Source organism: Acipenser ruthenus, chromosome 37, assembly GCF_902713425.1.
Source record: "Acipenser ruthenus chromosome 37, fAciRut3.2 maternal haplotype, whole genome shotgun sequence".
NCBI classification, from domain to species: domain Eukaryota; kingdom Metazoa; phylum Chordata; class Actinopteri; order Acipenseriformes; family Acipenseridae; genus Acipenser; species Acipenser ruthenus.
The window spans coordinates 9,944,639-9,959,106 of NC_081225.1; the positions used below are offsets into that span (position 1 = coordinate 9,944,639).

Genomic DNA, 14,468 nt, shown 5'->3' on the forward strand with positions numbered 1-14,468 from the left:
GAAAATATTTTAAAAAAAAAATGGTTAGGAGAAGTCTGTTGCCTTTTACCAAGAAATAAATTGGAGTACAGTGTAAATATATATTCATATTTATACATTTTCTAACTGTATTTACAAAGGCGTAAGCACCAGGGGGTTTTGGCAGTCTGTGCAGTGCTCTACGCTTTTATAAAAAAACAAAAATATATATAAAAATAATAAAATGAAACATGAGAAAGGCTGCCGTCGGGCCATTCCTTGGTTTTTTGCGAAGCAAAACAAAAACATTTCGTTTTAAAAAATAACATTTTAAGAAGTGAAATATTGACACAGGCACGTCTCTTCCTCTGAAGACGTCCCGGGATTTTGCGGTCCATTTTCAACACCGTCCCGTACGAACGCAGGAGTGCACGGCTCAGTTCTGGAGCTTCTTGAAGAGTCCAAATAGCATCCTTCCTGAACTGGTCCCATAAGCAAAAAAAAAAAACAACAAAAAAAAAAACTGGTACTTCTTTCATCCCAGAATTTCATTTGGTGATCCGTTGTTCAAAGCGTACAAAACATTTTCTCAAACAGATCCCAGGATTGGCTGTGTGATGGACGCTGTGCTCCGGGGTTCAGTGTGAGGGTCTGGAGAGGGGCGGCTCAGCGCTTCTTAAAGCCCACCCCGTTTTGCTGCGGAGGTAACCTGGGCAGGCAGGGCTCCTCCACGTGGGGGTCGTGCGAGAAGACCGAGTCTTCCCCGGAGGAGCAGGTGGAGCAGCGAGTGTCTGGGTAGCTGGGGGAGTATTGATCCAGAGGGGCAGTCAGATCCAGGTAATCCTGAGGAGGGACCAAACACATGGTTAGATCGACTTCACCAGATCCAATCACAAGCAGCATTTATTAAAAGTGAATATAGTTGACCTCTCTCAAGTGATTTCCTTAGCCCTACTTTAAGAGTAAATCACTCTGTGAATTATCTACCAGTATTGCATTCTGGGAGATCCGTTATTTTCTCCCAGGACTACAATCCCACAATGCACTGCGGAGGGAACACATTGCTATGGAAACAAGCAACGGGAAAAACCGGAAAGTGAAATCTATGACAGAAAAACTGATGTCTTGTATGCATGGAAAAATGACAGGTCAAGATTGTTATTGATTGGTACTCAATAATGAATATGAATATGAAATATGTTTTGTTAGAAGTTTGATTCCATTTGAATGCATACCTAACATCGTAAAACATGTTAAAAGGGAATCGCTGTACAGGGAGTACCTGCACAGCCCTACTGTCAACACCACCTTCTAGTCGAACTGTGGTCAACTTGACTCAGTTTGGCCACAGCACAGAAGAACTTACACTTTCTTCTGTACAATATAATACAAATGCATTTTTATATAGCTCCCTTGACACCATGGCATCCCAGAGCGCTGTTCAGAGTTAAAAACAAGGGAGAGCTCATGTGTACAATACACTCCAGCTACAACCAATTATATAAAAAGCACATTCAAACAAAGTATGTTTTCAATTTAGACTTAACAGAAACCAGCGTCTCAACCTGCCTCATGTCAACCGGAAGAGAGTTCCACTAACGAGCAAAAAGCTCTGGCTCCAGTGAATTTAAGATGATTACAAAAAAAAAAAAAAAAGCATTTTCTGATCTCAAGGAACAAGCAGGAACATACAGAGTAAGTAGTTCTTGGAGATAAAAACAGGCCTAACCTATGAAAAGACCTTAGAAGTTATTACAGCAACCTAAAATCAATCCAGCAACTGGTAACCAATGCAAGGAGGCAGTCTGGCAGCTGCGTTCTGAACAAGCTGAAGACGGATGAACAAGATCTCACCTGATTGGAGGCCATGATGAGGATGCGGTCCAGGTCTTCAACCAGCTGCTTGAAGGTGGGTCTCTGTGAGGGGACAGCATGCCAGCAGTCTCGCATCATCATGTACCTGAGGGGGGGGGGGGGGGAGAGAGGGGAGGTCAGCAGGGCCTGGCACACAGTCCTGGTGCAGAACTAAAAAAATCTGGTGTCCAATAACAAGCCCCCCCCCCCGTCACGGCTGCAAATTCAAAACCAGAGTTGATGACTGTGATGGACAGACAGACAGACACACCCTCCTATAGCCCCAGCATGCCAATTCTCATCCCCATATATCACTCATCATCTTTGAGCCTTCAACCTCCCAGTTACTCCCTTAAGTGATACTTAAAAACTATGCTTGCTGGAAATAATCCTATACTAGGTCATAGCTACTCCAGTCACTGAGGAATTGCATCGCTGTCTGGACAGAATACAAAATAACCGTGGAAAGAAATGGCTTCAACAGTCCTGTTAGGAGCAGGCTGTGAGTCAGTGGAATAATCCACGGCACTGAGCTCTAATTCCAACACTGGCAGCAGCCCTGAGAGGCTCGGGGAAGCGCGTGTGCTTCTCAGATGAAAGACGGAGAGGTTCTCACAGCTCATGGGTGCAGGTGGTGGGCTTGTCCATGCGGTGACCCTCTTTGAGCAGCTTGAAGAGCTCCTCGACCGGGACCCCGGGGTACGGCGATCCCCCCAGGGTGAAGATCTCCCACAGCAGGACCCCGAACGACCAGCTGGGAGAGGACAGAGGAGAGCAGCGTCACCACAGGTATAACTGAAAAACGTCCTGCCATTATTATTTGTTTTATATTTTCTTGTAAAATAGGTCTTCCTACACGATAGCCGTTTCCTATCTGAAGCTTTTATAAAAAACAAACTGAGGCCATTTTATTCCCTCTTGAACTATAGCGGGGCAGCAGTGTGGAGTAGTGGTTAGGGCTCTGGACTCTTGACCGGAGGGTCGTGGGTTCAATCCCAGGTGGGGGACACTGCTGCTGTACCCTTGAGCAAGGTACTTAACCTAGATTACTCCTGTAAAAACCCAACTGTATAAATAGGTAATTGTATATAAAAATAATGTGATATCTTGTAACAATTTTAAGTCACCGTGGATAAGGGCGTCTGCTAAGAAATCAATAATAATAATAATAATAGGAAAAAAAATACATGGACACTGAATGAACATCCCAAACCATACTCGAGACACATTGCTGTGTTCTAATAATATACTGTGACCCGTGTGTTAGCCTCTTGCTGCTGCAGTTTGCTCTGTGAACGACACACAGTACTTACACATCGCTCTGGTGCGTGTATATTCTGTCAAACAAGGCCTCCGGAGCCATCCACTTAACAGGCAAACGGCCCTGAAACAAATGAGAAACACAAATCAAAGCAGTTGCATTTGTTTTTCACTTACACTCCCGTATTTCCATGTGTTTCATCGTCACTGTCACACTATTTATACAGTATTGGTTTATACCACTGGCCTATTTGACCATGGAGATTTTTTTTCCAAGTCAGCTTGATTGGAGTACACAAGAGGAGGAAATCATTTAAAAGCACAGAATCTATTTTTTTTTTTTTTTTTTTTTTTTAAATGTTTCCAGTCCTCATGGCCTCACGCACCCCCCCATGACAGACACTGCAGTACTGAACATATCAAAGAGAGGGCTGCGTTCCTAGTACATTTCTCTGATGATGTCATGTGTGCCGGGGAGGAAAGCGAAGTTTCAAACTGTATTTAATCATTGTCTGGAGGCCTGCGACTCACGTTGGTGGTCTTTTTGTAGTAATCAATGTGGTGGATGTCTCGGGCCAGACCGAAGTCTGCTATCTTCATGACGTTCTCCTCGGTGACGAGCACATTGCGAGCAGCCAGGTCCCTGTGGATACACTGAGAGAGAGAGAGAGCGAGAGCGAGAGAGAGAGAAAAAAGAGAGAGCGAGAGAGAGGGGGACAGTGAGAGAGAGTGAAAAAACGAGAGAGGAGAGCGAGAGGAGAGAGAGAGAGAGAGAGAGAGAGAGAGAGAGCGAGATAGAGAGAGGGAGGGAGAGAGAGAGCGAGAGAGAGACAGACAGACAGAGAGAAGAGAGAGAGGGGGAGAGCAGAGGGAGAGAGAGAGAGAGACACACAGAGAGCAAGAGCGAGAGGGGAGAGCGAGCGGGGGAGAGAGAGCGAGAGACAGACAGGAGAGAGAGATGGAGGGACAAAGAAAGAAAGCGAGAGGAGAGAGAGCAAGAGAGGAGAGAGAAAGAAAGAAAGAAAGAAAGGAAGTAAGGAAGTAAGTGAGAGAGAGAGCGAGAGGAGAGAGAGAGCAAGAAAGAAAGCGAGAGAGAGCGAGAAAGAAAGAAAGAAAGAAAGAAAGCGAGAGAAGAGAGTGAGAGAGAAAGAAAGAAAGAAAGAAAGAAAGAAAGAAAGAAAGAAAGAAAGAAAGCGAGAGAGAGCGAGAGAGGAGAGAGTAGTCAGAGACGCCAAGGCAAGCTGGAGTCACGTACTAGAAAATGACCGAGAGTCATAAGCCATCATCCACACTTGCATCCCCTCCCATTCCCTAAGCAGCACAAAAAGCCCACATACAAAAATGCGTGTGCGCAAGTCTGGGAAAGGCAACCCCCACCCACCCGACACACTCACTATCTAGTGCTAAAAAAAGCAATCCAAATCGGAGAAGCGCTTTCTAGGTTAGTGTCAGGCATCTCTTTACATCCCCAGATTCTGAAAAGGACATTAAAATGACTGATTTACAGCATGCAGGGGTAACTTCTAGTTAGAAATGCGACGTACAGACAGCTCTCCGTATACCCCACTCTATCAAATAACGTTCATACCAAGTTTCATCCCAATCGAATAATTTCAAGGTCTATGCAAAAAACACACAGATGGACAGACCCCCTCATACACACATATCCTCACAATCTAATACTCAATAACTGGCACTGAATGATGTTAATACCAGGTCTCACGGCAAATCCAGTGCAAGCTACATCAGAATTGGGAGGTCTCCCCTTACCTTCTTGGAGGCCAGATACCCCATGCCGCGGGCCACCTGATACGCACAGGAGACCAGGTCCTTGATAGACATGTACTCTTCAGAGACCTGGTCGGGGTTATAGCAGTACTCCATCCCCGGGGGGCGCCGTGCACGCAGAAACTCCCGCAGATTTCCCTTTTCTGCGTACTCTACAATCACATAGAGGGGGCCTGGGAGGGGCAACGAGAGAGACGCAGCACAGCATTAAAGACCACAGTGTAGTCCGTGCCCAACACCACTGAGCAAGTCCCTTAACATTGAGACCTCCTTGAATCTCACAGACAAGAGTCCAAGTCTATTCCCCCCACCTCAGTAGAGTCTTGTGTCAGTATGGGGCAAGTCCATTATAATCTATAGCTTACAGTGCTTAAATACGGCTAGGAAAGACTTACTTACAGACCCATTGTCAAGGGCCAAGGATGGCGGTTCCAAACGTTATATCCTTTTCAAGATGGGCCTTTCTTGTGTATCTCTGGGAAATTTTAAAATACGGCCAAGATCCAAGCCGACAGTCCGGGGTGAAACCCTGGATCGTTTTAAATATTTTTTTCATGTGTAAAAATCTACCTGCCAAAATTCACGTTGAAAGTAAATGACAGTATGTGTAGAACCGTCACCATTGGGGCTCCCAGCCCCACCCCAGCCCAAATCCCACCCCACCCCAGCCTGTCCCTCTCCCAGCCCCACCCCAGTCACCATGGGGGCTCCCAGCCCCACTCCACCCCACCCCAGCCTGCCCCTCTCCCAGTCCCTCACCGTCCTGAGTGCAGGCACCCAGCAAGTTGATGATGTTCTTGTGCTTGCCGATCATCTTCATCATCTCCATCTCAGATATCAGGTCAGACAGGTCCTTCTCTGTGGCGTCCGCTGGAAAACCACAAGACAAACAGGAGAGAGAGCCAGGCGGGGTTAGCGTTTCCACACCGCTAACCCCAAACTGCCCACTGCTTCACAGCTTGAACATTTCAATGCTCCTCCCCAACACGTTTCTACCTGAGACACGCGTGTGGAGCAGAGATAACTATACAACAGCAGTAACTATACAAGGCTATTTCTGCATTCCATACATACACATCAGGTGACATGAACACATTAATACTGCATTCAATTATATTATGGTCATCCGAGTGGTTACAAACAGGTTCTGGTTGACACATGTAGGCAATCAAATCTTACTGTATTATCTTTATGGTTATATAATATAAGTTAACAGGTTGCCCAGCTCCCTCCCTCAAAGCTCTGGTCACTCACACTTCAGCATCTTGACAGCCACCTTGGTGACCCGGTTGGGTTTCTCCTTGTCCAATCCCAAGGCCTCTCCCATCACCACCTGACCGAAACAGCCCTCGCCCAGCGGCTTTCCCAGCACCAGCCTGTGGGGGCGCCAGAGAGGCATTTTAGTCACCCAGTTGTTAAATCCTTATATCACAGCACAACCAAGTCTTTACTATTAGGAGCTGTCCATACAACGCAAATTTCTTTTTTTACATAGCGCCCTTCATGCCATGGCATCCCAGAATGCTTTGCAAAGTTAAAACAAGAGAGCTCATGTGTACAATACACTCCAGCTACAGCCCATTATATAAAAAGCACATTCAAAGTATGTTTTCAATTTAGACTTCAAAAGAATCCACCGTTTCATCCTGCCTCATGTCAAGCGAAACAGAGTTCCACTAACGAGGAGCACAACAGCAAAAAACTTCGGCTCCAGTTAATTTAATACGATTTTTTGGAACAACTAGAGGTTCTGCATTTTCTGATCTCAAGGAAAGAATAAGAATATACAGAGTTGGTAGTTCTTGGAGAGAGGATGGCTCTAATCCAGTTAGGACCTTAAGTTTTTACAGCAAATCAATTCCATGGCACACTGCTAACCAGTGTCAGGACCTGAGCGCTGGAGTAAGACGAGTGTGAGAAAGCAGTCCGACAGCTGCAGTCTGGACAAGCAGAAGCCTTCCGAGTTCAGTAGCAGGTACACCACCAAACAAGGCATGGCAATACTCAAGACAGGAGGTTAGACACGACGCACACATCAGGGGAGGCACGGTTTATTCGACAACATTGCTCAGGCTCCTGATCATTTCAGTTCTCCTAATTGAGGGGGAACAGTCCTGCACTGCGTGCGTCGCCATGGTTACCTGTCTCTGTTACACTCCCAGCGGGGGTCTTCTGGCAGCTCGTATTCAGACACCCCAGGGAGCATGGGGGTCCCGCTGGAGGAGAGGCGAGAGGGGCGCACCAGCATCACCCCAGAGTGCATGGAGGAGCTGGAGCCAACCGACACCTGGAGGGGAGAGAGAGAGGCAGGTTAGAGAGGCTGAGACGAGAGAGAGAGAGGGGGGGAGAGAGAGAGACAGAGAGAGAGAGAGAGAGAGAGAGAGAGCGCGAGACGGCGATGGGAGAGAGGGAGAGGGGGAGAGAGAGAGAGAGGGGAGCGAGAGAGGGGGGGGAGAGAGAGGGGGGAGAGAGAGAGAGAGGGGGGAGAGGGAGAGAGGGGGAGGGGGAGAGGGAGAGAGAGAGAGAGAGAGAGAGAGAGAGAGAGAGAGAGTGCGAGACAGCGATGGGAGAGAGGGAGAGGGGGACAGTGGGTGTGATGGAGGTTTGAGGAGAGGTAAAGGATATCAAAGTGTAGAGCAGGAAAAAATGATTGGTTTCAAACCATCTATCTACTTTGTTACCAGTCTGCGAGTGAGGGAGAGAGAAGGGAGAGAGAAGGGAGGAGTGTATATGCGTTTCAAACCCCTATCTACTTTGTTACCTGTCTGCGCAGCGGTATGCTCTTGGCTAGCTTGTGCACGGCCAGCTGGCTGTTGAAGTCACTCTTCTTGGCGCTGCTCTTCATCTTGAAGATGATGGCAATGACCACCATGCAGCAGATGAGGAAGGCTCCAGTGCAGTAGATAAGCACCTCAAGATAGAGCTGGTTTGAGACGGGCTGGGGGGGAGGGTCCGCTGAGCAGGGCGGGGTGGGGGAAAGACGTTAGTGAGGCTCTTCAATACCAGCGCACAGCCCCCCAGATAGCTCGAGGTCACAGATATTCTCTGATATGTCATATTCCTGCACAGCTAACCCAATTTAGCCTTTTTAAGCTTTTCCTACTTATTCTGGTTGTCGTTTAAACCAATTTCCGTTTTTTGTACGACAAAAACTTTGTTGTTGAAATGATACCCAGTAAAAGATTAATATATAAAGCACTTATATCATCCACAGCTATTAAAAACACTTCATGCTAAATTTGGAAATACTAAAAGAAACGTTTAGACTGGAAGTCTTTGCTGAAGAACATTGAAAACAAAATTCTATGTCAATGAATTTTAGATTTATTTAGTATTTCTACACACATTGACTCTAGAGCTGTGGGTAAAAACCATGACTACATAAACACCAATATTAATGCAATAAAAAAAACAGTTTAATTTTTAAAACCACAACAGATGTGCTGCCAACCCACATCTGTACCAGCGCCTGCGATTTTACTTGACGTTCACAGAAGCTTTCAGCATGAAAAACACGATCCAGTTACTGCTTCAAGAGGAACTCTCATTGGGGCTTTAAGATCCATCATAAGATGTGCAACGTATCCGTTTGCAAATTGCAAATAAAACATCTGAACTGCATGCTTGCGCCAAGGGCTAAATCACACAGCAGGGTTAATTCGCTGTGATTCTTGTATTCAGCCGCCTTCTTTGGAGCAATAACCACGCGGCAGCTTGCATCTGATCCATATTGCCTTCAGATCAAATCCAAATTTAGCAGGACAGCGTGGCGATCGTGGCGGATTTTGCATTTTTTTCCACAGCGATTACGCTCAAGTATGAAAGGTAGTATTCAATTCCAGAGGTTTGATTTTTTTACTCTAGAAAACACAGCGAATAAACAGTGTGAATACTGCTTTACTCATTATAGCTTTAAAAATGGTTTAGGCTGAGATTAGGTATCCAATGCTTTTTAAAACGCCCTGTTTGGAAAGTTGCTATTTTTCCATCCCAGAGGCTATAAAAAAAGGTGAAATCTTGTGAATTTAAAAACACTAGGTAGAGTCAAGACAAAGATAGAAGCCAGGCCACACGCCAGCCTCCCTCACAGCTACAGGGCACTGCCTGGGTAGCCCTCGACAGTAAGCAAAATATATACCACTCGTAATTCACACAACACTAAGGAAACTGGAGGGTACACGGTGTGCAAAGGAGAAATACCTGTGACAGACGCTCTGTGACGCACTGTTTGTCCACCAGAGTGTTATTTAATAATGCCAATATTTGAAGTAGAGGGGGAAAAAAAATGCTGTGCAAATTAAGACTCGGCGTCATATGGGCGTAAACTAAAGTCCTGCTTTGTTGAATGGAGATACCTTTCCAAGAAAGTGGAATAACTAATAATAAAGTACATGAGCCAGCCAGGGAAAGGTATTTACATGCCCTTTTTAAAGCACTAAGAAGATGTTTGATGAAAGCTTCTGTAAATTCTGGTTACATGCCAGTTTCTCCTGGTTTCTCACAGTCCTCAAGTCTTTGTGCGGCCGATTTGTTTTCCAGACTCTCTTCACAGCTGGTGAAGCCCATTTATCAATGCTATAGATTCACTTCCTGTGCCGCAGGGATTAAGACAGCACTGAATCTTTATCAATATCAGCACACAGGAAGTAAATCCATCACACGGGACAATAGAAAACTGCATCTACAGCACTATGATGAGATACTTGCAAGAAAGCAGGGATATTCAGCAGGCAAACTGCTTTCAAATGATTGGTAAGGTACCAGTTGTAATATTTTGAATATATGGTGGTTGGCAGCACTATAACAATGTATATACAAGACAATTTACAAGACATGTAACTCTCAACTCTCCCCTCCCCCCACTCCGACCCCCCCCCTCTCCCCCCTCCGACCCCCCCCTCTCCCCCCTCCGACCCCCCCCCCCCGACCCCCACACACACACACACACACAGAGTCAGTCTACCGCTTGCAGAAGTTCTAGTTCCCAGTAAAACACCCAGACTGGTTTCTGATGGTTTGGTCTCTCGTTAAGAACACAGGAATAATCCTATTGGATGCAACAGCACCCCCCCCCCCCCCCCTCCCTCCCTAAAATTCAAAACCAGCTGCACAAAAAAAAGAGGTTACCCCAATGCAATATCCATAGATGTTATACAGTATATTAAAGCCAGGTTAAAGAAGAAAACACACACAGATCTCAAATATCGTCCGTGTGACATGGACTCCATTTCTTACCCATTTTAAACCCCTCTGTGCGTTTCCAGAAGCTCCCTAGAAAAAGGAGTTTTCTGCTGCAATCATTTGTCATGTTTTATACCCCAGTGGAGGAGAATCTGTCTACCTTGCACTGGAAACACTGTTGTTGGAATGAGAGGCAAGGCGCCATCAGACAGGACAGCCTGGTTTTCTAGACACCCTGAACACTGGCAGGTAGGGTTAAGCTCGGCTGTGTTTTGCGGATCACGACTTCTGTATTCAAATCAGTCAGATTGTTCTTGATTGGTACTCAGTTGTGTACAGAAGGGCAATCGAGGGAAGGTTTTGAACACGTCTAAATAACCTGCTTGAAACATGTTAGTTAAGAGCAATACTCACAATATCCAAGTACCTGCACAGTCCTAGTTCAGTTATAACCCTCCTTTTAATGATGCGGACCAGCTCTGCGTTGATAAGGAGAGTGGCGTGAGCAGAGAGCTGCAGACGCATGCAGGATGGAGTTGTGTTCAGTAGGCACCTCAGGTTTTAGTAATAAATTGTCAAGATCTTGTATTTGCGGTGTGACACTGTGGTAATTTAATGCACTGAATGATTGATGCAGTTCAGCCATGGCTTTAGCACAGGATCGGTTGCTGCTTGACGTTATAAAAGACTGTTTATGAAACACAGCTGAAGCCCTCTGAAAATCAGATTATTTTTTTTTAGTCACGTGAAGAGCGCAAAACAGAATATTTTACCAAAACACCTCTAAAATGAACTTTGAGAGTATCATAGAATACAGCTGTGTAGCAACTAGAAAGACACACCTCAAACCGTGCATCTCTTTACCCAAGAAACTCTTAACATCTATACTGTAGCATATCGAGCAGAGGTCAATGCCACCAACATACTGAGCATGCAGACTTTATATAACCTTGCAAATACGAAATAGCTACCTCAACTAGAGTGAGATGGGAGGCTTTGTAATTGCCACAGCTTGTCAAAATCATTGACACAAAAGGGATTCATTATATTTTCTTGACCTAGGAGAATCATAGAACACAGCTGTGTACCTAGTATATGAAGCCAATATCTCAAACCGTTACAGTACAGTATACAAGTTGTTTGGTTGCCACTAGTTAACAAGTTAATTGCACAGAAGGACACTGATTTACAAAACTAATTTCTACAAAAACATTTTGCAGAGACACCATTTTGTTACCTAGCTTATATTGTGTCCCTTGTCTCTACGCTTCCAAGAATGGAATTGAATCTAGCATTCACAAAATTAAGACCAGTTTGTCTGGACCACCGTTCAAAAAAATCGGGAGCATTGAGAGAAAGGTCATAATGATTGCAGCAGAAAAAAATACTAAAATAGAAGACACACACACTAAGGGATATTAAAAACAAGTTAGAAATGAACTATGAAGAACGTGTTCAACTTGTATTACCACAGAAACCAACTGGAAACTTCTTCAAGGGGTAGAAATCAGTCAATCTCAAATCGTATCCTTCTATACTTGCAGAAAAATACCAGCATAGAATTTGCACCCCGGCCAACACCCAGCAACCAGGGAAAACATAAGACAGCACCCCCTTGTGTCTGGGGGGTTTAATGACAAGAGGCTGATAACTGAGGAAGCTGTTCCTCAGAAACTGGAAGGAAGCTTCCCACAAGACCTTCAATTATCAGAGCCACGCCCCCAACAGCAGCTGAACGGCCTCTTCGACAGGAAGTGAAGCGGCTTCAACTGGGCATGCTCCAGAGAGGAGATGCCATGAGAGGAGGAGACAGAGAGGGGGCGCTCTCGAGGCCTTCTTGTCAATTATCCCACCCAAACAATTTTTTTTAATACTTCATTTAGAAAAAGAAAAAAAAATGATGGATTTGCTTTTTTAAAAATGAAAAGGTCACCAGATCTCATTTTAGCATATCTTAGATTTCTGCCTTTAAGCTCAAATAAAACAAGATTGTCTGCTATAAAAAACTAAATTGGTATATATTTTACTGTAATTAAAAAAAAAAAAAAAAAAATACAACAACCTTCTGCATATTTCAATGAACGTTTTAAGCTTGCATTGCAATAAAGCTGGTGTTGGAATTACATTGTATAGCTGTAGCATGGCTGTACACTACTTCAATAGCTAGTATAACTCAACTTAAGGAATAGATTTGATCCCCAATAGACCACAGTTGGAATTTTCTTAGATAATTTTACAGCACTGGGTAAGATACCCCCAGCGATTCCATGGTACTGTAAAATGTTCTAAACACTAGACCCCAGCTGGTACGGGTTGGGCTGTTACATCTCTTCATAACTCCAATAGATATGTACACAAGAGATCTGGGACGTCTTCTTTTTAAAAGCAAGAAATAAAAAGATGGGTTTCCCTTGCCATCTAGTTCAGAACCGGATGGGCTTGAGGGTTCAATCCTTCCCAGGAGAGGAGCACCCAGCTTGGGGACCCACGAGAGCTGCAGGGCTGGCTGGATCCAGTCAGCTGACCTGCCATCGTTACGCATTGAGAAACAAGAGGTGTGGCTTCGGAGTGGCGTCCGTTTCAAAGACTGACGCATCATGAACGCTGCACTCTCTCCCTTATTAAATTAGTCTTCATTTTCAAATCAACGACACGGTTATAGGATGGGTTATGTAGGACACATCCATTAAGAGGAAATACCAATTTAACGTTTTTCAAAATTTGAATGCTTGAGTCCTTGAATTATATTTATTGGTAGTTTTTAGTAAAGTTAACAAAACTTCCCAAGGTTAGAAGACAGGTGTAAAACTCCTCAATAATCGCCTGCATTATCTTGCGCCCGTTTACAGAATTCTACATGGTTTTCATAAATTTGTATCTAAAAGGCAACAACTTGATCACTCAGATTTCCATTTTTTCTCTTCTCTATTTCTGAATTTCTGTACAGCAATTTGAAGAGCGTACCTAAAAAAGGCAAACCTAAGCACCGCTATATTTGATTTTTCACTCCGTCCTTGTCGGGTTGGATAGTTAAAATTAAATTTGAATAAATCTGATCATGAATTCGCCACAAGCCACACACTCCTCAGACCACTGGCTCTTGTGTGTTTCCAATGCATAACCTGTACTTCTGCAGAAAGGATCAGGAAAAACAGAAAAGAAACCAAAAGAAAAAGGAGAGGGAAAGAGAGAGAAAGCCGTTTATACCTTGAAGAACTGTCAACCATGCAGAGTGATGAGAGAGCCCAATAGAATTCCCTGCCAAGCATGTATACTCCCCAGCATCCTCAAAAGAGACATTCCTCAAGTGGAGGACTTCCATTTCCTTGTCCGTCGTGTTAACCCCGGCCGTCTAGAAGAGAAAATGGAAGCAAACCGACAAAAAGCAAAAACGCCTTTGAGACCAGGTGTGAGAAAAAGGGAGGAGGGGGTTTCTGGAGGGTGGCGTTTCCTCCCTGGCACGCACCCCCAACCCCCAGACTGAGGACACCCTTGTTAGTCTAGGTTTTGGTTAAAAATTGACAGCTTCCCCTATTCTGACCCGTCACCATTTTTCAGAGCTTCCGCCCCATTTCTCCATCTCGACATGCAGGAGATGGGAGACATGGAAAATCCGATCACGGAATGCCGACCCCCGGCTGGTTTTTGAGATTTAGAGCTTGGGAAAAGGGTAGAGAGTTAAGGGAAAGTTGAGGAAGATAGGAGTTACCTGATTTCCCCACAAAGTCTCCTTTCTAAGCCTCACAGAACAGAGAAGTTGGTAGCCACTGAAGGGTTCAAGGTGTTGATTGGCCATTTTGCTAGCGTTCCTTGACTTTTCAACATTACTTTGCATGTGTACAGTGGATTATCCAGATGGAGGAGTGTCCTTTAAAAGGGGCATCATCTATTCAATACATTTACTAGACGCAGATAATCCATCGCTCATGCGTCTGAGCAGCACCAAGGATCTGAAGACTAGCTCAGCCAATGGAAAACCACGGGCTGACCATTCGCAACTCATACCTTAGGAAGACTAGCCAAGAGAAGAAGAAGTCTAACTGATCTCACACTGTTCTAGATTGAAACGGATCAAAGCCACCATAGCAAAACTTGGCTTAAGTTACCCTCAATTCATCAGTACTGGACTGCAAGCTTTAACCAACCTACTTCTGTTTTGGCGTCTTACTCTGAAGGATGAAAACTCATTTTCCCACATGCTGCCGTTTGAGATCTGCTTGGGTTACTGAACTAGATGTGATCCTTGTCAAGGACGTGCTACTAACATAAATCAGATGCCAGAAACAAGCTAAAATCACACATCTTTCAATTGATAATCACCCATGGCTATCTGAATCTCTTTAAAAAAAGACCTACAGATTTGGCTGTTAACGCCAAGTCCAGGAGCAGATAAAGCAGCAGAGAGATTGTAATGGGGAGGGGTTCTA

The 14,468-nt window shown here is 44.8% G+C and overlaps 1 protein-coding gene across 3 annotated transcripts in view; it reads right to left on the reverse strand.

The window, feature by feature from the left end:
- Positions 1–171: 171 nt before the first annotated feature.
- Positions 172–14,468, reverse strand: part of LOC117962604 (fibroblast growth factor receptor 1-like) — a 41,352-nt gene continuing 27,055 nt past the window's right edge. For 2 of the 3 annotated variants that reach the window (XM_059008706.1, XM_059008704.1), the window contains 10 exons: positions 7,622–7,815; positions 7,002–7,147; positions 6,115–6,236; positions 5,620–5,730; positions 4,843–5,033; positions 3,604–3,726; positions 3,126–3,196; positions 2,429–2,566; positions 1,813–1,918; positions 172–801 (listed from right to left, as the gene is read on the reverse strand). In XM_059008706.1, the coding sequence (XP_058864689.1) occupies positions 625–801; positions 1,813–1,918; positions 2,429–2,566; positions 3,126–3,196; positions 3,604–3,726; positions 4,843–5,033; positions 5,620–5,730; positions 6,115–6,236; positions 7,002–7,147; positions 7,622–7,815 (1,379 nt within the window). In that variant the 3' untranslated portion in view covers positions 172–624. Of the gene's footprint in view, positions 802–1,812; positions 1,919–2,428; positions 2,567–3,125; positions 3,197–3,603; positions 3,727–4,842; positions 5,034–5,619; positions 5,731–6,114; positions 6,237–7,001; positions 7,148–7,621; positions 7,816–13,248; positions 13,394–14,468 lie in introns of all 3 variants that reach the window. The other variant, XM_059008705.1, reaches the window with a different exon arrangement.